General features: G+C 48.1%; 1 protein-coding gene across 1 annotated transcript in view; it reads right to left on the minus strand.

Moving 5' to 3' along the window:
* Positions 1-21882, minus strand: part of XRN2 (5'-3' exoribonuclease 2) — a 372302-nt gene that overhangs the window by 23902 nt on the left and 326518 nt on the right. The window contains exon 28 of the mRNA XM_078649322.1: positions 21461-21509. Coding sequence (XP_078505448.1) covers positions 21461-21509 — 49 coding nt within the window. The remainder of the gene's footprint in view (positions 1-21460; positions 21510-21882) is intronic.

The following is a 21882-nucleotide window of genomic DNA, read 5'->3' on the forward strand; positions in this document are numbered from 1 at the left end:
TACCACTTTGGGAGATACATTAAACGTAGTTAATTGTTGCCGCTTAATCTCTACGCTTGGAGGCGTAAGCAAGTAAAGTTTATTTCAGAAAATGGTTTCCCTAAAACTTGCAAATACAACAATCCTTGTAACAAATCCATACAGTTACATAAAAATGTTCAACTAAATGAATCCATGCAAGTTAATCATACAACATTTTGGTTTAAAACCCTTGATAAAAATTTCTAAAAGTATTTGGATCAACATACAATCTATGCGTAAAAGACCCATAACAAGATATTCATAAAATCAATTGTAAAGAATAAGACGTGTGCAAATTAGCTATAAACTGATAGACCTAATCTAATTCCTTCCTACTAAGGAATGGCTTCTAGCATAGTATGCACCAAATCATAATTTCAGGGTAGGCTGTCTTGGAGTTCCTCCTAGTGAAATCTGTACCTCGACAGGAGGAATTCCTAGATGTAGTCCAACCCCCTCTTGCGAGGAAATTATATACTCAATTGAGGCATGGTTGCCTGTCAATTAGGGCATTTACTTCGAAATGGGCTAAAACAGAAAACATATCCTGCCCAGCATGTAATTACATCCGAGAAGATGTTGCCCATGTTATGATTTTCTGCCCAGCGTATATCTCAATAAGAAAATGCTGGTTGATCCCACTATGTAGAAACTTGAGCTTCAGGCAATATATGCAGGCGTGTAGAGTTTTAATGTACGACACCTCGCCACCTATTGTCTTTGCTGTTTCTCGCTTTTTACATGGTATGTGGCAACGAAGGAAAGGTATTGTTTAAAGTCATTGTAAATATACCTGGATTCATTCTTTTAAAAAAAATAGTAAAAAAAATTCTTATCTAAATTGCCAATCGATAACTATTTGTTTAATTTACTTTTTATGTGTAATATCAGTCGTTCATATTTATTGTTTTAACTACTGTGCCTTGTATGTATTTTATCTGCACTTTTATGGTCTTCGACCAAAATAAAGTTATCATTGAATAATTTCCTAAAGTACCCCAGTACTGCCATTACCATGGTCAATCAGTTTTCCCATGAAATTTGAATAGTGCTATAAACGATGCTCTGCACTATCTTGGGATGTAGATACAGTCAAAGATCCTGCCAGGTGGTTCACAATCAGGAAAATACCCTAATGCTCCAGCGAACTTCAGAAACGCAGAGCCTCCTGGAACAGGACCCCATTCTGCCCTCCTAGATGCATTACATGGCAGTGATGGGTTAATGAGTACCTGCATAAGTCTCGCCTTGATGAACAAAAGAAAGACCTTGAACACCAGACGAATGTCAGCAATATCAAAAGATGGACATGAAGCCATTTTTTCCCCCCAGAAACCTCAGATCTCCACCTACCCCCGATTGACCTCCTCAACCCAACAGTGACACATCCATCACCACTATCAGCTTGGAGTAGGGAAAAGAGCGGGGCATGCTGCTAGTCTAACTGTGGTCAAGCAGCTACCATTGAAGATAGTGAGCAGTCTCCTCTGAAATTTGAATGGCATCCAATAGGTTTTCTTGGTGCTTAGCCTAATGAAACTTCAAATTCCATTAAGGAGACAAGCAGAGGCTAGAAGACAGTCTTAACGAGATCAGAGGCGAAAACATCGAGATCAGAGACCAACTTTGCTGGACTCATTGCAACGGAGGGAAGGCCCTAAACTGCACAGTATCAAGGACAGCTCTTATGAAAATAAGCCACTGCAAAGGAGCCGGGTGTGACGTTGGCTTGTTTATCATGAACTCCAATGATAGCAGATGATCCACTGTAGTCTGGCGGTGGTGTACAATTGTGGCATTCAAGTCCGTCGTCAAGATAGGTGGAACACTGATATGGAGTAGTTTCTGTCCTGTAACTCCAGTTCTGTAGTAGGGGTATCTCTGTTATAGTCATAATCAAGTGAATAGTCCCGCCCATGTGCGTGGACCCCGGAGCAATCAAAAATAATCTCTTAAGTTGTCAAAAAATACAGAACTGCACACACTCTTAAGAGAGAATTTAAAGACCGATAATGCAGCCTATATCCACAGGCTACACTGTCCAGTACTTCAACTAGAAATTCCACCAAAAATCAAAGCCTGTCCAGGTTTTTCTAGCCAGAAAAACATGCTTTTACCAGAAAAGCCCTCAGGGATGATAGAGAAGGAGTGGACAAACAAGCCCATAGGCTGCCATTATGTGGCTCTGAACAGGATACTGAGCCTTTAAGAGAAGCTTCCAGAACTCTCCCAGTATCCCAGAATGCACAGCAGGTCCCTTTTACTTTCAGTTCTTTTTGAAGGCGTAACACGCCAGATCTGTAGCATTCCTTTACATGAATATCTCTCCACCGGGGAGGAGGGCGGGCGCTTATGACTATAACAGATACCCCTACTACAGAACTGGAGTTACAGGACAGAAACTACTCACTCTGTAGTAGGGGATCTCGGTGTATAGTCATAACGAATAGTTTTCTTACCTGTCGGTGTAGTTTTGCAACTTGAAGATCTTTCTGGAATCACTATGCTGTGCATTATTCCGCGGTCCTGTGGTTGGGTCCGGATTCGTAGTCTTTTCTTTTTTTTTCTTTCTTAGCCCAGGTGGGCGTCGGCGTCACACCCCCTTGGGTGTATTTCCGGTGACGTCGGCATGCTTCCTGCGGAAGCTCCCACTCTTGGGCGCCATCTTCGGGTTCTTTTTTTCCGTGTTTCTTTCGTTTCCGAAGTAATGGCAATGTTCTATTTAGTTGGTATTTTACCGCTTTGTACTTTTTAAAATCCTTTCTTTTGTTAACCACCTCTTCTCTCTCCAGCCTCATCTTTCTGGCGGAGGTGGGTGGGTTCGCTAGTGAATCCAGAAAGATCTTCAAGCTGCAAAACTACACAGACAGGTACGAAAACTATTCGTTTTGCAGCGTGAATCTTTCTGGATTCACTATGCTGTGCATAGATTTTGTAGCGGTTTCTCATCTCTGTGGCGGTTGGGTGGAAGATGAGCGTTGGGTATTGAATATGTGCTGTAGCACCTTCTGTCCAACTTGAGCTTCCTTGTTCATCTGTATGTCCACACAGTAGTGCTTCGTGAACGTGTGCACCGAAGCCCATGTTGCCGCCAGGCATATGTCTTGTATGGGTGTGTTAGCCAGGAAGGCTATTGTAGCGCCCTTTTTCCTAGTGGAGTGGGCACATGTCCCCTCTGCTAGCTCTTGTCCTGCACGCTTGTGGCAGAGTTGGATTGTCTGTGCGATCCATCGTGCAATGGTCTTTTTGGTTACTGCTTTTCCCATGTAACTGTTGGCGAATGACACAAAGAACTGTTTTGTTTTCCTGTGTCCCTTCGTCCTTTCGATGTAGTGCATGACTGCCCTTCTGGCGTCCAGGGTGTGCAGAGCTCGCTCTGCGGCAGTTGTTGGTTTTTGGAAAAAACTCGCTATCTGTATAGACTGGTTCATGTGAAATTTAGATACCACCTTCGGCATGAAGTTTGGGTCAGTCCTCATCACAACCCTATCATTGTGTATTTGTATGTAGGGTTCTTGTAGCGTCCGAGCCTGAAGCTCGCTTACTCTGCGTAGGGACGTTATTGCAACCAGGAAAGCTGTTTTCATAGTTAGCATCTTTAAGGACGCCTTGTGGAGCGGTTCAAAGGGCTCTTTCATGAGTTCCGTTAGGACTATGTTCAAGTTCCATGCAGGTGGCGGCACCCGCTTGGGCGGTGCGATCCTTTTCGCCCCTTCTAGGAATCTCTTCACCACCTGTGATGTGAAGAAACTCCTGCAAGTTTCACCCCTTGTGTAGGCGACTATCGCTGCCAAGTGAACTCTCAAGGAGGATGAGCTAAGGTTCTTCTCTAGCAAGTGCGTCAGGTACTTTAGCACTGTGGAGTCCTTCATTTTATTGTGAAGTCTTTCTTGTCTGCACCATATTGTGAACCTCTTCCATTTCGCAACATAGCACTTCCGAGTGCTAGGCCTTCTTGCCTCCCGCAGGACCTTCAGTGTACTTTCTGGCAATCTTAAATGTGCGAACTCTATGTCCTCAGGAGCCACGCTACTAGGCTCATGCTCTCTGGCTCTGGGTGTAGCACCTCTCCGTTCTGCATGGAGAGTAAGTCTTTCCTCCTGCTGAATCTGTGGGGTGCACACTGTCATCTCCATGATCTGCGAGTACCATGTCTGCCTCGCCCACTGTGGCGCGACCAGTATCAGGGTCATGTTGCTCGCTCTGCACTTGCTCAGTACTCTGTGCATCAGTGGTATCGGGGGAAAGGCGTAGGCAAATGTCCTTGACCAATCTATCCATAGGGCATTCCCTAGTGACCCTTCCTCGGGCTGCCTGGATGCACAGTTTCGGCATTTTGCATTCTGGCGTGTGGCAAACAGGTCCACCGATGGTGTCCCCCATCTGTCGAATAGGCGCCTTGTCTCCTGAGCATTGAGCTCTCACTCGTGGGATGCCGATGTCTGCCTGCTGAGCCAATCTGCTTGTATGTTGTCCTTCCCTGGCAGGTGTATGGCCAGCAGGTCTATCTTGAGAGGGATGGCCCATATCCATATCTCCTGCGCTAGCGTTGAAAGCGGGGCTGACTGGGTGCCCCCCTGCTTGTTGATGTAGAACATCGCAGTGGTATTGTCTGTTTGTATCAACACCTTGTGTTTGTACAGTCTTGTTTGGAAGGCTTTCAGTGTAAGGAAGATTGTCTTCAATTCTAAGTAATTGATGTGCTTGGTCGCATCCGTCGGTGTCCACAGTCCCCTCACCTTGAGCTCCTCCATGTGAGCGCCCCATCCCTTCAGGGATGCGTCTGTGGTGATGGTCACTGTTGGCGTTGGGGGCGTTAGAGGCTTTCCCCTTGCTATGTTCTCCATGGTCCACCATGTCATCTCCTTCTGCACTGCGTGCGTTACAACCACTAGATCCTCCCAACTGCCTGTAGCTTGTGACCATTGCTCCTGTAGCCATTCTTGAATGGGTCTCATGTGGAGTCGTACATTCGGTACCAGGTGGATGCATGATGCCATCATCCCCATGATCTTGCTCGCAGTCCTCACTGTCCGAGCTTGTCCCTTCCGGTAGAGGCGAGTTTCCTTCACCAGCGCCCTCGCCCTCTTCTCGCTGGGGAACACCTTGCCCTGTAAGGTGTTGATCTGTGCTCCCAGGAAGATCTTCACTTGTTCTGGCTCCATTGATGATTTCTTCCAATGGATGGAGAACCCCAGGTTTATGAGCGTGCTGGTCACTGTATGTGCGTGCAGCTTGCATTTCTGGTATTAGTTTGCTTTCACCAGCCAGTCGTCCAGGTAAGGGTATACGTGTATTCCTTGCCTTCTTAGGTGCGCTGCGACTGCTGCGAGGCACTTTGTGAAAACTCTTGGTGCTGATTTTAGACCGAAGGCCAGTGTCGTGAACTGGTAGTGGCTTTCTCCGACGGTGAACCTGAGCATGTGTTTGTGCTTTCTGTTCATTGGGATGTGCAGGTATGCGTCTTTGAGGTCTATTGTGACCATGAAGTCCCCGATCTGCAATTGTGGGAGCACCTCTTGCAGGGAGGTCATTTTTAATTTTTGCGTTCTTATGAATTTGTTCATGAACCGTAAATCGAGAATGGGTCTCATTGTCTCGTCTACTTTTGGTACCAGGAAGTACGTTGAATATACTCCTGTGTTTCTTTCCTTGAAGGGTACCCGTTCTATGGCCTGCTTCTGCAGGAGTTCTTTTGCTTCTTCCTGAAGGCACTGCAGCTGCTTGCTTGCTAGTGGCTTTCTTTTTGGTTTTCTGCTTGTTGGCCTCCCCTCCAACTCTATGCAGTATCCGAATTGGATAATGTTGAGGATCCATTTGTCTGATGTGATTTCTCTCCACTCCTGGAAGTGGTATCTTAATCTTCCTCCCACTGGTGTCCTGTGGTCGTAGGTGTCTAGTTTGTCTTGACCCATCTGTACGTGCTGCCCCCTGTGGTCTTTTTTGTGGGCGGGCACACGGAGTTTTTTGAAGTCACTTGGAGGTGGGCTGCTGCCCCCCTCTTCTATTTTGTCCCCGTCCATTTCTCCCTCGAAAGGACTGGCCTCTTTGTTGGTACTGCCAGGACTGCTTCTGATGATCCTGCTGAGTCTGCGAGTCTGCCTGGTGCGTTTGCTGGAAAGCCTGGTGTGATGTACATGGCTGGTTTCCGCCTCTCCCGCCGGGCCTCCGTGACGGGGTGCCCCTCTTGTGCCCTCTGAACTGCAATGCTCCCATGGATCTTGCGGTTTCGTTATCTTTCTTCAGTTGGCTGAGCGTTTCATCAACTGTTGGTCCGAAAAGCGTGCTGCCGTTTAACGGTGTGTTCAGGATGCTGTGTTGCACCTCCGGTTTGAAACCGGATATCCTGAGCCAGGCGTTCCTCCTTTCCGTGACGCCCATCATCATGAGCCTGCTGGCGGTGTCTGCCCCATCCAGGGCCGTCTTAAGGCAAGAATTTGCCGCATTCTTTCCCTCTTCAACCAGCTTTTCGGCTTTCTGCCTGGCATCCTGGGGCAAGTCCTTCACCAACTGCCCTAGTCCCTCCATGATTTGGTACATGTGCCTGTTTATCAGGGCGTTGGAATTAGCCATGCGCCAGTGGGTCGCGGCATTCCATTCGATCCTTTTGCCTACCAGATCCATCCTTTTGCTCTCCTTATCCGGTGGTGGGCCCGAGGTAGTGGGTACGTTAGCCCTCCTTGCTGTGGCCGTGATAATGGAGTCTGCGGAGACCGTGCCCTGAATGTAGGCCGGGTCCTTTGTGGCATGCTTGTACTTCTTCTCAGTTCTGGGAGTTACTGCCTTGCATGTTGCGGGCTCCCTGAAAGCTTCCTTCCCCTGAGCCAAGATGCTCTCGAGCATTGGAAGGAACTGGCTCCTCGTTTGTGTTGGGAGCAATGTTTCTAGAAGGAAGTCTGCTTTCTGCTTCTCTTCGTCGAGCTTGAGCTTGAAAGCCGCTGCGGCAGATTGTATCACCGAGTTGTAGGCCCCGATGTCGTCCGGCGGCGAGCGCCTCGAGGGGTAAGTGTCGACCACCTCCTCCGGGCTGTCGGTGTCGACATCGATGTAATCTACCTCCTGAAGGCCAGAGGGTGCCGACTCTGTGTCTGTCCTGCCATCCTCTTCCTCCCCATAGTTGTAACTATCGTAGGGATTCTCGTACTCCTCCTGGTCGTCGATCACCTCGACGTCTTGGTCTTGTTCCTCTGTGACTTCGGCGATCTCCTCTTCCTCCTCGACCGCCTCCACCACCGGTGGTTTGGTCTTGAGGGATCGTGAAGGCTTTCATCTTTGCGTCGAAATCTTTCTTCCGCTGCATGATGTTCTCCATTTCTGCCTCGAGGCGCCTTCTTTTCTTCTCCATCTCGGCCGCGTGTTCCGCGTCGGATGGGTCGGCCGCTCTCTTCGGCGGATGCCTCGTCGCCGTGCCTTTCGGAGTCGAAGTTTAACGTTGAACCGGATTTTGGGTCTCTGGTCGTAGTCGTCAGTTTTGGGTCTCTCCCTCGGCGTCGATCGATCCTTTTCGGGGACGATTTTTGACGTTTTCTGCTGATCAGCAGCTCTCGGCACCGGGGACTCCTTCTCGGAGGATCCGCTGGGCCTGGGAATAGTCGCGGACGCCGCCTTTTTTGGCGTCGGCGCTTTCGGGGTCTTGCCCTCAATTTTTCTAGACTCAGTCTCTCGGGTTCTTGGGGGCCGAAGAGTCTCCTACCTTGTCAGAAGTCTTCGTGTAATCGGTCTCTACGACCGTGTAGCTGTCGTCTTCGGCTGCAGCGTTTTCTTCTTCCTCGGAGGACATCCCCAGCTCGTAGAGTGACGGAGTCGGGGCCTACCCCTGCAGGGCGGCGTGTGCTACCCTCTGCCTCTCTCTCACACGAAGGGTCTTCGGGGCGAAGGCGGAACAGGCGTTGCAGTCTCCGCTTTCGTGGTCCACCGGTAGGCAAAGGTTGCATACCGGGTGCTGGTCCTTCTGCGCGTACTTGTGGTGGCAGTTACGGCAGAACTTGAACGGCGTGTTGTCCATCATCGAGCGTCCAGGGCCTCTCTGGTCGCGTGTTAGTCGACGGTCGTCGAAGATCTCGATGGAAAACGCCTTATCCTTGCTGATCTTTCGTTGATGAAGTCCCCTGGAGTCTTCAGATGACTTTTCCTCGTATTTTCTTTCTTCTTTCTCCAAAAATGTCTGGAGCCCAAACGGGAACGATCCAGACCAGACCGCGGAAAAAAAGAATCTGAAGATGGCGCCCAAGAGTGGGAGCTTCCGCAGGAAGCATGCCGACGTCACCGGAAATACACCCAAGGGGGTGTGACGCCGACGCCCACCTGGGCTAAGAAAAAAAAAACACAAAGAAAAGACTACGAATCCGGACCCAACCACAAGACCGCGGAATAATGCACAGCATAGTGAATCCAGAAAGATTCACGCTGCAAAATCTAGTGAATAGAATGGCAAGCCCATTCCCACACCAAAGCGGCGGTGGAGAGAAGAAAAGTAACACCACTACTGTGCGAACAGATTTCGCAGCGAAGCCTGCCCAACCTGAGCGTCTGCCCGGGCATCAGTGTCCAGACAGTAATAAATGCTTAGCAAAGGTATGGACCGACTTCCAAGTGGCCGCTTTGCAGATCTCTGCAATCGGAACATTACGAAGCAAAGCAGTCGTGGCAGCCTTGCCCCTGGTGGAATGAGCCTTAGGTTTACCTCCTAAGGTCTTATTAGCCTTTTGGTAACACAATTGTATACAGGACACAATCCACCTAGAGATGGACTGTTCAGAGGTAGCAAGACCGGTCCTGACTGATCCAGAATTGATAAACAATTGGTCTGACCTACGAATATCTTTGGTTTTATCCAGATAAAATTTCAACACCCTCCTAACATTCAGGGAATGCAAAGACCTTTCCGCTGGAGATGAAGGATTCTGAAAGAACGTAGGTAACATTATGGTCTGGTTCACATGGAAATACGACATAACCTTTGGAAGAAATGTAGGGCGAGTACGCATAACAACCATAGCAGCATGAAATACAGTACAAGGTTCTCGGCAACACAACGCCTGAATTTCACTTACCCTGCGGGCCGATTTGATGGCCACGAGGAACGCCGCCTTCCAGGATAAGTGCTGCAACGAAGCCTTATGAATGGGTTCAAAAGGCTCCTTCATCAATCTGGACAGCAACACATTCAATTCCCATGAAGGCGAGGGAAGCCGAACAGGAGGGAATACTTTCTTCAAGCCTTCCAAAAAATTCTTAATCACAGGGACTTGGAAAAAAGAAGCCTGTGAAGGACATTTCCTGTAGGCAGTCAATGCAGTGAGATGAACCTTAATGGAATGGACATTAAGCAGCCCAGACTGTGCCAAATGTAGAAGGTAAGGAAGGATGACTTCTTCCTTACAGGTCGTCGGGTCATAGCTCTTGGACTTGCACCAGATACAAAAACGCTTCCACTTGTAAGCATAAGAAGTCCGAGTGGAAGGACGTTTAGCCTCCTTCAGTATGTCCATACAATCATCTGGCAAATTTAAATGGCCATATTGCACTATTTCAGGAGCCATGCCGCCAAACTCAAAGACGAGAGATTGGGGTGCACCATCAGCCTCCCGAACTTCGTGAGAAGGTCTGGCCTGCACGGCAGCTTCATGTGAGGAAGGAGAGACCGGTGAAGCAGGTCCGTGAACCACCACTGTCTGGGCCACTCCGGATCATCCGCGCCCTGGACTGGGACAGCTTGATTAGCACCGCCGGAATCAGGGGAATGGGTGGAAAAGCATACAGAAAGCTGTTCGACCAGTTGATCCATAACGCATTCCCCAGCGTCCCCTGCTGGTAGTACCTGGAGGCGAAGTCTCGGCATTTGCTGTTTTCGGCAGTGGCGAATAGATCTACGTCTGGAGTCCCCCACCTACCGAAGACTTCTCCTAGTACTTCGTCGTTTATGACCCATTCGTGATTTTCCTGAATCAGTCTGCTCAGTGCGTCGGCCTGAACATTCTGCACACCTGGTAGATGGGTGGCCGTTATAGTCATTCTTCTGGCCAGAACCCAGCGCCAGATCGCCTGCGCCTCCTGTGACAGAGTGCGTGATCTCGAGCCCCCCTGCTTGTTGAGGTAATACATCGTGGTCGTATTGTCTGTCTGTACAAGCAGAGAGTTGGTCCGGAAGGACAGATGAAAGGCCTTCAGCGCCAAGTGAACAGCTCGGAGTTTCAGGTAATTGATGTGGTACGTGGATTCCGTCGGGGACCACGTCCCTTTAATCTGTAAGTCTCCGGAGTGCGCCCCCCAGCCGTGGAGAGAAGCATCCGTCACGATAGCCTGTGTGGGAATGTCCTTGTGAAAGGGAACCCCTCTGAGGAGGTTCTCCGCCGAACACCACCACTTCAGAGACTGAAGAGCATGCAGAGACAGTCATATCTTGTTGTCCCAAGACCCCTTCCTCTGATCCCACTGATCCTCCAAGCACTCCTGCAATGGTCTCATGTGCAGCCGTGCATGTGGCGTGAGGAAGATGCAAGAGGCCATCGACCCCAGTAGAGAAGACACAGTCCTCACTGTTGTAGATTGAGTGGTCATAAGAGCCTGAGCCTTCCGAAGGAGTGATAACCGTTGCTCCTCCGAAGGAGACACGCTTGCTGACAGCGTATTGATGGAGGCTCCCAAGTACTGTATGCCCTGGACCGGAGTTTGGACAGACTTGGACATGTTGACATGTAACCCCAGTTTGTTCAGGAGAACGCACGTCTTCTGAAAGTGCGCTTGAGCTTCCGAAAAGGAGGAGGCCTTGATCAACCAATCGTCCAGGTACGGGTAGACAAACACCTTGTTCTTCCTTAGGTGTGCAGCTACCACTGCCATGCACTTCGAGAACGTTCTGGGCGCAGACTTCAGCCCGAATGGCAGTACTGTGTACTGATAATGATTGGCGCCGACTTGGAATCGCAGGAACTTCCTGTGTTTGTCTGCAATGGGCACATGGAAGTACGCATCCTGTAGGTCTATAGCACATAGCCAGTCTCCCTGTTGCAGCTGAGGATAAATCTGATGCAACGACAGCATGCGAAACTTCTCTGCAAACCACTTGTTTGCTTGTCCCAAATCCAGAATGGGCCTGAACTCGTTCTAGTCCTTCTTGCGAACCAGATCCGGAGTAATTTTTCTCCACTCTGCCAGAAAATATTGAATGCTTCCCCCCACCGGAGTGGGTAACGAATGTGGGGAAGTAACCGCTCAGGGTCAAGACCCAGTTGGGCCTTTGTTCGCTGCAGCGGACTGCTGGCCGCCTCTACCCTTCTGGCGCTTCTGGAAGGGCCTCCGGAACTGCTGCTGCTGCTGTCCCGAAGCCTGCCCTCGCCCTCTGACCTGAGCCCCGAACAGTCTTTGGAACGGGCAGTAGGACTTCCTTTCTTTGGGGTTCTCCAACCCAACAGCCGTCAGGGTCTCGGCCTCCGCATCTCATCGTCCGCATGCTTGCCAAACAGGGTTTCCCCCGAGAAGGGCAGATTAGGCACCCTCTGCTGAGCCTCCGGCTTGAGTGATGTGAGCCTAAGCCAAGCATGGCGCCGTTGGTTGATCCCATGACAGTACCCATGGGCCGTCAAAAGAGACGCATCAGCAGCCGCGCTGATGACCTGGTTCGACACCAGCATCCCCTCCTTCAGGATCTCCTGAAAATCCTCCTCTCTGGGCAGGAATTCCGTGAACCGCTGGAAGGACTCCCACAGGGCACGATCGTACCGCCCTAGCAGAGCCACATCGCAAGACGCCTTCATAGCCGTAGATGCCGTCCCACAGGCCTTCCTACCAGCGGAGTCGATCCATCGGCTCTCCTTATCAGGAGGGACAGTAGAAGACGGGGAGGTAGCATGTTGTTTCCTGGCCGCCGTCACTATAACAGAGTCCGGAATCGGATCCATCCGCAGAAAAGCCGGGTCAGAATCCGGTGCCCTGTACTTCTTAGGAAGCCGGGAGGGAGCGGCCTTCGTCACGGCTGGTGTGAGGAACAGCTTCTCTGTGGGCTCTACCAATCGTGGCACTAGAGGTAGTAAAGGGCGAGACAAATGTTTCTTATGAAGTGTCTCAAAAATCACGGACGTCGTGGGTGTTGGCGCTGTCAGTGATACCAAACTTTGCTGCATCCCTCAGGAGAACATCCTGGAATGTGCTGATGTCGTCCACCAGAGACACTCTCGTCCCCGGGGATTCCGACAAAGTCGGTGAGTAGGTCCTGGAAGAGTCCGTGCGGGACCGTGATCCGCGCCTCCTGTGGCGTCGTCTTGGCCTTGAGGACCTGCGACGACTCCACGATCTCCCCCTCCGTCCGGAGCACGATCGCGACCTCCTTGGCTTCGGGCACTCCGCCGGTACCACAGGGGTGGGCGACTTTGGCCTGGCTGGGGCCCTCGGCCGAGGGGTCCCCTTAGGAGGAGTCTGATATCGTAGCAGTGAAGCCGTCCTCGGAGGAACCGGAGGAGGCTTGTCAGCCGGCAGCTGAGGTTGAGGTCGCGGTGGAAGTGGAGGCGGGGTGGGAGCCCGCGGAGGAAGCCCCCTTGGCAAGGGAGGAGGGGGCGTAACAGACTTCTGCCTAGAAGGGGTATACACTACTGAGTACACCGAGCCCGGTGATCCGCCTTCCTTTTTAGGCTGGGACGTTGGAGTCTCCCATAGGCACCTGGCGTCTGCTAGACTGACTCTTGGCGCCAGAACTCCTTTTGCGCCTTCTTGGTGAAGAACGGCGACCAGACGGCGAGCGTCGGCCCCTCGACGGCGAATGCCTTCGCCTCGACGGCAACCTCCTTCGCCTCGACCGCAACCTCCTTCGCCTCGACGGCAACCTCCTTCGCCTCGACGGCGATCTTCTGCTAGACGTCAAGGTTCCCCTCGACGACGACCTTCTCCTCTTCGCCGACGTCGCCTCGACGGCGAGCGCCTACGCCGGGCCACCTCTCGACGTCGACGAAATAGTCACCGGAGATAGACGGCGGTCTGTTCAGTTCCCTCACCGCCGAACGTCCACCTCGCTTCGACCCAGAGCCCTGGGGAGACTGGGAACAGACTGTAGTCATCCCCTCGACGCCGTAGTCGGTGCAATCGACGCCGACGGAGAATGGGGACGTTTGCTGATCTTCCTGCCCCTGGGGAGCCCCCCAGAGGCCTCAGCATGGGAAGCCCTTCCAGACCCACCTTGTGCCTTCAGTCTTCTGTCCTCCAGGCCTGAAGCCTGATCTTCATTCTATCTCTCAGGGTCCTGCTAGAGAAGCCCTGGCAAACGTCACACTCCTCTGGGACATGAGATGAGGGAAGGCAGATGATACACACCTCGTGTGGGTCCGACTTAGCCTTCTTCCTCGAGCACTCTGGGCATTTGTCAAATAATGCAGGCATATTGACAAGTAAAGTGCACCAAAACACACACAAGGAAGAAACACCAAAGTACTTCAAGAAAAGCACTCAAATAATTTGAAAAAAGTGAAATAATCACCAATAAACCCTTGAAAGGGAGAGCTCAATGCTCCAGGGTCCTGCTCGCAGGAGCCGGAAAAAAGAACTGAAAGTAAAAGGGACCTGCTGTGCATTCTGGGAGAGTTCTGGAAGGTTCTCTTAAAGTCACAGTATCCTGTTCTGAGCCACATAATGGCAGCCTATGGGCTTGTCTTTCCACTCCTTCCTCTCTATCATTCCTGAGGGCTTTTCTGGTAAAAGCATGTTTTTCTGGCTAGAAAAACCTGGACAGGCTTTGCTGTTTGTGGATTTTTGGTGGAATTTCTAGTTGAAGTACTGGACAGTGTAGCCTGTGGATATAGGCTGTATTATCTGTCTATAAATACTCTCTAAAGTGTCTGTGCAGTTCTGCATTTTTGACAACTTAAGAGATTATTTTTGATTGCTCCGGGGTCCACGCACATGGGCGGGACTATTCACTAGATTAGGACTATACACAGATCCCCTACTACAGAACCCTGATCTCCAAAGATGGGCAGAGACCACCATAATCACTTTCATGAACACTTAAGGAGCACTAGTAGGGCTGATGGGGAGCACGGCAAACCAAAAATGCACCAGGCCTTCTGTGAGCTGCAAGTAACATTAATGGGACTGCAAGACAGTTATATGAAAATAAGAATCTTGCAGGTCCAAGGATAGCATCCAGTTGCTTGGCTCTAGGGCAGACAATCTGGGCCAGGGTGAGGGTTTTAAATTTGTCCTTCCACAAAAAGGCTTACAAAGGATGAAAAATGGAAGATGGGCTGAAGACTGCCATCCTTTGCCTGCACAAGGCAATAGCGAGAGTAGAAACCCTCCCCTCTTTCTGAACCCAGAACCCTCTCAATTGCTCCTTTGGAAGGTAAAACTTGCAACTCTTGCAACAGTATAAACAGGTGTTCCTCAGATTCGCTTTCAAGGAGGGGAGAGTGGGATGGGTGGGGGAAGGGGGAAGAAGAAGTCGGCAGAAAGAAACAGTAGGGCATAACCATACTGAACAATTTGAGGGACTCTATGGAGAAGGTTGTTTAACGAAAAAAATCAGGCCATCTGCCTATTCACCGGTGGGCAAGAACAAGGCTTGGTCAGGTGCCACTGAAGGCATCAGCAAGGGCCTCATTGAAAGGGAGCAAGGGCTCAGATGTGGCTGTTGCAGGTGGTACGATTTCTGCAAGGACCAAGCTATACCAGACTGATGAGCCCTAATAAGAGCAAAAGGTTAGCAGGCCTCAGTACACAGAGACGAGAAACCAGCAGAATCAGTTGAAAAACTTGCAGTTGACCGTACGAAAAGGGGTATTGTCTTACACTGTATTTGTATATACAAATCTAATCAGGTATAAATTGAAATGGGTTTTTATAGTCTTGTGTTTCTTATTTACTGTTTTGGTAAATGTGTTATGCTAGTTTCCCTTTGAGTTAATCCCCTCTGCTCAGTGCCACAGCTACGCAGTACTGAGCTGCAGGTTGATTAAAAGAACCCCGACATGGAATAGTGACATTTCTTGGTGAGGTCTCAACCACCCCCAAACTAAAAATCCACTTTCACACAAAAATTATCTCCACTGTTGCATGGACAACTGTGAATCAGGATAAGACAAATGCATAAGTTGGTTTCCTATGGTACAATGTGGTTGAGTGAGTGTTCCCCTCGAGCCTCTATGACACATCACAACCAGAGTCCAGCTATCTGTTTAATCTTGAGGCTAATCACCATCAAGCAAAATATGAATGAAAGAAATTGAGTTTCTATAGCGCGTTTCTACCCTGAGGCCTCGTAGCTCTTAACGGACCGGACATGCGGGAGGCACATCAAGTTAGTGCGTAGTACTAAAAAGATTGGTTTTAAGAAGTTGACGGAAGGCCTGTAAGTTTGGTTCCATGCGAAGAGTAAGGGGGGAGAGCGAATTCCAGAGGTTAGAAGCATTCAGGGAGCAAGAACGTCCACCCCATCTAGATCTACGTACTTTCCTGATGGTAGCAAAGAAGGTGGAACTAGCGAAGACTCAGAGGGATGGTAGGGAGTGACCAGGGGGTGGATAATGGCAGGGCCAGATTTCCAAATGGCTGTGAGCCAGGCACATGGCCTTGAATCGTATCCTGGACTGAATTGGGAGCCAGTGAAGATTCCTCATAGCGGGTTTCGCGGATTGTCTCCGAGGAATCTGGAGTTGACTGGCCGCACAATTTTGGATCACTTGTAGTTTTTGGATAGTGGCCTGAGGGGTGCCCTGATGCAGAGCCTTCCCGTAATCCAGGCAGGAAAGAATGAGGGCTTGCACCATAATCCTTCTCGCCAGGAAGGGGAGTAGGGGAAGGATTTTCCTTAACATCCTCTTCAGGCCAAAACAAGTAGCTCAGAGCTTGGTGGCTTGATTGAAACAGAGGGAGCGGTCTAGGCTCTTAATCGGATTCTTTGGGGGTAGGCATAATGCAAAGACAGATCGGCCAGGAGAATGCCGAAGAGGGTGATGGAGATTTGGCCAGAAACATCAATTCGGTCTTGTCCTCATTTAGCTTAAGGTGCGATAGTTCCATCCATTCGGCTACTGCCTCTAGGCAGGTGCCCAGAGCGCAAGATGAACCCTCACGGTGGTTTAATGCCACAAACAGTTGGGTATCATCTGCGTAGGTGATGATTTTTATGCCGAATGGAAAGACTTCTCTCTGCCAAAGGCGCCATATAGGTGTTAAAAAGCGTGGGCCTCAGGGAGGAACCCTGGGGAACCCCTCAGCTAAGAGGCCACCAGTTTGATGTGGCAGTACCCTCAAAGACCTGAAAGAACCGGTCCTTTAGAAAGGACTGGAGCCAAGTAAGAGCCAGGTGTGTCACTCCAAGATTTTTTAATCGCTCAATCAGGATGTAATGATCAACAGTGTCAAATGTAGCACTGGGGTCTAACAATGTTTGCTGCTAATGCGCCCTGATCCAAAAGTCTCCTTGCCGCCTCTGTTACTGCCAGAAGGGCTGTCTGTCCCAAGAAGAGGACGAAATCCTGTCTGGGAGTCATGGAGCAAGTTGTTGGACTCCAAATAGTGTACTAGCGTAGAGTTTATATGTCTCTCAATCAGCTTGCTCAGCTTGGGAAGGAGGGAGATGGATCGATAGTTGGCCCTGTTGGAGATATCTAGATTTGTTTTTTCAAAAGGGCTCTAACCTGAGCGCATTTCCAGGCAGTGGGTACCGTACCAGAGGTGGAGGCGTTGAGTGTCCAAGAGTAATCGGCGAATGGCATCAGTAACTAGGGTGAGCTGCGGAGGAGGAGCGGGGTCCACGGGAGAGCCAGAGGTTACCCTGGAAATAAGTGCATTCAAGGAGACCTCGTCTAACAGGGGAAACTCCGCTAAAGAGCACTAATTCGGGAAGGGAACTCCCAGTGCTGGGAGCTGTAGGGTCACTCTGGCGGGGAGGGAAGGATTGACATAAGGTGAATTTTTTTAATGAAAGTATTCCGCCACGCTGTTACAGCGAACTAGTGAATCCTCTGCGTTTGGAGATTTTTGCGGTATGGTGGAAAGGGATTTAGCAATACGGAAAATCTCTTTGGGTGAATTAGCAGCTGCACTAATCCTCTCCTCATAAAATGAGGATTGGGCAATTTTTATTTCTGCCTTATAGTTTCTAATTGCCTCTCTATAATCATTTTTCCTATTCTGCTAAGTTCTGTCTCCATCTCCTTTAAAGTTTCCTACAGGTTTGTTAAGTTCCCTTAATTTGGGGGAATACCATGGTGCTGATGTTTGTTTGGATCTCTTGTAGGAAGGTTTTTTTGGAAGTAGTGTCCAGTGAGCTTTGGATCAAGAGATTGAAGTTATTAGCCCTCTCAGGATCAGGAACAGAAGGAGTAGTGGCAACCAAAGCTGTGGACCATTGGCTGAAGGAGAGATTTGACCATTTCTTATCTAATGTCAGAGTAGCGCTCTGAGAGGGAAAGGAAGCTACAGTCTCCCAGACCAGAGGAATTAGTGAATGGTCAGTCCAGGGGATGGGAATAGGAGTGCCTACCAAAAGATTCTGGTCGTTACTGAACACAGGATCAAGGAGACGACCCTTGACATGCGTTGGGGCGAAGCCTGTCTGCTTAATTTGAAGGGCCGAGAGGTTTGTTAGTAGCTCTTTGGCCAAGTGGTTGGAGGGGTCATCCAGCTGAATATGAAGATCCCCCGTATTGCAACATTAGCTGGGGTTAGTGCTAAATTAGCAACGAAAGTCGTTAGTGCACTAAGAAATTGTCCTATGGGTCCTGGGGGGGGGCGGTAGAGCAGAGAATGTACTAGTGGGTGAAAATTCTAAGAAAAAGTTCATACTTTCGCAGTCAGGTAATCCATCAGTAGAAGACCGACAACAAAAATTGTCTTTAAAAATGATGACTAGACCTCCACCTCTTCCAGTCTTGCGGTCCACTCTGTAATAAATACCCCGGTGGCAAGGTCTGGGTGATCGCTGGGTCAGCTTCATCCTGTAACCAGGTAGGTCAGGAATAAAGCATTGAGTTTAAGATCTTCTATTAAGAGTGCAAGATCAACTGAGTGTTTGGGAAGAGAACGACAGTTTAGAAGGAAGAATTTTAGCGGAGGGCCAATGTCAGGCGCATCCTTACTGTGAGGTTGAAACTTAAAATTACAGTGGGAGCAACTGGAGGGACTATTAGTGAGGATCAGCGAATGTAGGCAGTTTGAAAACTGGCAGGGGTCGTGGCCCCTGGGCACGGACGGGCTTGCCTTTGGCGCACCCGCTGTGCGCAGGGTCTGGCATGCTGCCTATGTTCTGCCCAACTAGCACACTAACCTCTTGTCTCCGCCCCCAACCGGAAGTGAGACCGCCTACACCCTCCACATCAATCAGGGAGAACCTGCGTGGAGCGGGGTGCGGCGGGAACGCAAAGGCGCTACCAGGAAATGCAGGCGAGTGAGGAAGCAGAGAACAAGTGCTTTAAAATGCGGCAAAAATTAATAAGCAAGTTAAAAGCAAGTGAAAGAAAACAGCAAGTGCGCTCACAAGCGTGTCTCCTGCTTGCACTCATCCGTCTAATTTTGCAAGAAGTTTGAGAAAGTCATGTGAATATTCCTGTGCTTGTGACCTCATGTTTGAGATGGTCCTGATACACCAAAATGTCTAAACACCAATAACCACTGGCATTCGAAATGTGGGAAATCACAGGAAAATACCCAGTGCAATTCACAAATAAACATTGAAAATAGAAAACCGTGGCTATCAATTTCGCTTTGATATAGTTTTCACATAAGGAGATATCAGTGACTGAAAGGACTTTCTTTGGGCACGTTAGGCAATGTTTTCTGGGAACCATGGGGCTGATGAAATCCCCAAGCCTTTAGGAGATCACCATATCGGCAGATTTATGTTGCCTGAATACTATTGTTGACTTATCCTCTTAGGTGCAACTATACCAACAAGCACCCATAAAGTTGTTGCAAGGCAGCCATGAGGTAATTTCATTACATTTCTTTAAGTCACTCATGCCTTCTCAATCATGGGCATTTTGGTGGTCGTGTTTAGGTTTCCAAAAGCTACTACAGACAGAAGAGCTGCCTTGTTTAAGGAGGGTTTAACCCAACTAATTCGCAAACTGGTGACAAGTGTGGAGCAGGTGCAATTAAGAAGCACACCACCCTTGAGTGGTTTAGGAATCAGCGCCCTTTTAGTAAAGGAATCACTGTTTCTTTTTCATTTAATTAGGGAAGAACAGTAATATATCCCCGAAGGGCAGCATTCTGTACACTAAATGACTGGCTCCCTCTACCTTTCCTTCAAGTGCCTTTTGTGTTACGCGTCTTCTCTAGTATTGTTTCTCCTTTATCCATGGCTTTTGATGTAGTGAATCATCAAAAAATTAATGGTAATTGCAGTTTCTTCTGCTCACAACATATTACGTTAGGTTTAAATAAAAAAAATATGTAAACTCACTTTTTCTCATAAATCAAGGTTAAGTTATGAAACCTGACAAACCACTGAAAATGGCCTGTAATCATAAAGTGCACAAAACTCACAAGCCTTGGATGAAAAACGTGACTCACCCTTCCCTGAAACGAACTGGTCAAGGTCCTACACGTGACAGACGGCATCACAAATAACCACGATGACAAAATAGCACCGTACCACTGACCTTACAATGACACTACTATGGACAGAATAGATTTTCTTTCCTGGATATGGTATAAATAATGTTGTATTAAGGTTCTATCATTTACCTTCAAAAATATTTTGAGTTTAAGAGAAGTCTATATGCAGACCAAATAATGTTTTCACTTTCAGGGGCCTCAGTTATGGTTTCCGTAGGGAACAGTAACTGACCAATTACAGGGTTTGGTTGAAGTGTTTATTTCGTAAGCATAACTTCACCTAACCTGTGTGTTTTTGAAGGGTACATATATTTATGAGGGCAAGAACCAACTGCGTATAAAAAGACAGTTCCCTCTTAACACATGCTGGTCCCGATCTTTAGTCCTACATCCAGATCTACTATAATCTGGTGAGGCTTTGAGTGGAATGCATATTCCTAACGTTTTATATGTGCATTATGAATTTATGATTAAAGTACCTGACTGAAAAATGGCATAAGAGTTAATGGACAGGAAAAAGGAAAGCCATTGGGGGAATCAAAGAATAATAGGCACTATATTGAAAAGCTGGAGTGAGGATTCACATGGTGGCAGGCAGGGTGACTTAAAAGTCGCAACAGGAGAGCTGTTTTATGCACCAAGTGCAAGAGGGGAGTTCGTGGAGGTAATTTTATCATAGGAAGCATCACTGCAAACCAGGATGATGGCAGGAAAGGAAATTGCATCCACAAGTCTGAGAAATCCGCTAAGGGAATTATGGGGTGCAAAACAAACGTGGGTTAACTTTGCTGCATTGAAATGCCACGATAATACCCATATACTGAAACTGCTTTTATACTTGCGTTTGCTCAGATAAGAGTGATGTACATACATATCATGGTTCAATAATTTTTATTTTTTATTTGTTTCGTCCATTATATTATAGATCATTTTATTACACCCATAGTTTAGGTTGTGAGATGGTTCACAAATGACTATTTGAGCACATATGTTTAGCGCAAACCAATTGCTGCCTGAACAGAAGCACAATGTTATTGCAGGCCTACCAAGTTCAACAAACACCAATCGATACCTAGTCAATTTTATATAAGTGCATGATACTACCCGTCATAAATCAGTTCATTAAACAGCGAAACATCCAAGACAAACATTAACATATCTAGCATGGACCTCCAATCACATTGCACTACTTCGTTAAGACCACCTCATTTAAAGAGCTGGATTTCATCAACGAAGCAACACATTTAAAACATCCCTCATTATCAAACCAAGTCACATTCTCTTTTCCTTGGTACTTACTCGACTGCAGATTTAATAATCCTCACGAGTCCTGTCTGCATTTAATTCAGTTCAGTCTTAAGTAGTTAAAGAAACTGTGTTCAGTGGCAACTAATAACTACTGACCTATAGTGACACAGTCCTACAATAGGATTGCCAGGACTAAAAAAGTTTTTCCAAAGAAGCTGATTAAGACTTCAAGAGGTTTGTAGAAAGAATCAATGGCTCCTCTGTACTAATGCCGTAGGTCCCGCACAGAAGTGATAAAAGCAGAACTCTATTAGTTCTGCTCAATTAAGCTCCAAAAACTCGCTCAAAAATGTGTTTAGTCTGTTCAAAATCTAATGGCAAACAGATCTTTGTCGAATCTCGTAGCAATCCAAAGGCTTCATTAAAGATGCTCGAAGACTAGAGAAGCAGCTACGGAAACATCTATAGAGGTGGTTATGTCTACGATTCATTGGAAAGTAATTTACAGCAGAAGATTCAAGCATCTGAAATAACTTCAGCGGAAGAAAATGGAATTAAAATCCGCATGGAAATAGGCAACTTTAAACAGGAAACTTTATTGGGCAATTTCAATTTACAGTGAATTGAACAAGCACTTGCATACCTTTGCTGGGGTGGAGCATTGTAGCTTGGTGCTCGACTTTGCCAGGAATCTGCAAAGCAAAATGAATAAATAAGAGTTAACATTTTATTAATACTAGTCATCGTGTCAAACTGAGAAACGAGAGTATTCTGTAAACACTGACCAACTGCGGGATTTCAGCAACTTGAAAATGTGCCGGTGTTGACAATAATTCTTTCAGGTCATTCAAACGTTTTTGACATACAAAGTGTATATTAAGGATAATACAGAAAACTCGGAGTACCCAAGGAAGAGACTAAAACGGCCATTCCTTCATAGTGTACCGAGTTTGAATTTTAAAAGTGTAAACTAATTCGATATAATACCACTAAAGCCTAAATACTCTTCACGCTTTTCACTATGCAAACAGCATGGTTTACTCCTAAAACAACTCACTCCTTTTG

Source organism: Lissotriton helveticus, chromosome 6 (assembly GCF_964261635.1).
Source record: "Lissotriton helveticus chromosome 6, aLisHel1.1, whole genome shotgun sequence".
NCBI lineage: Eukaryota > Metazoa > Chordata > Amphibia > Caudata > Salamandridae > Lissotriton > Lissotriton helveticus.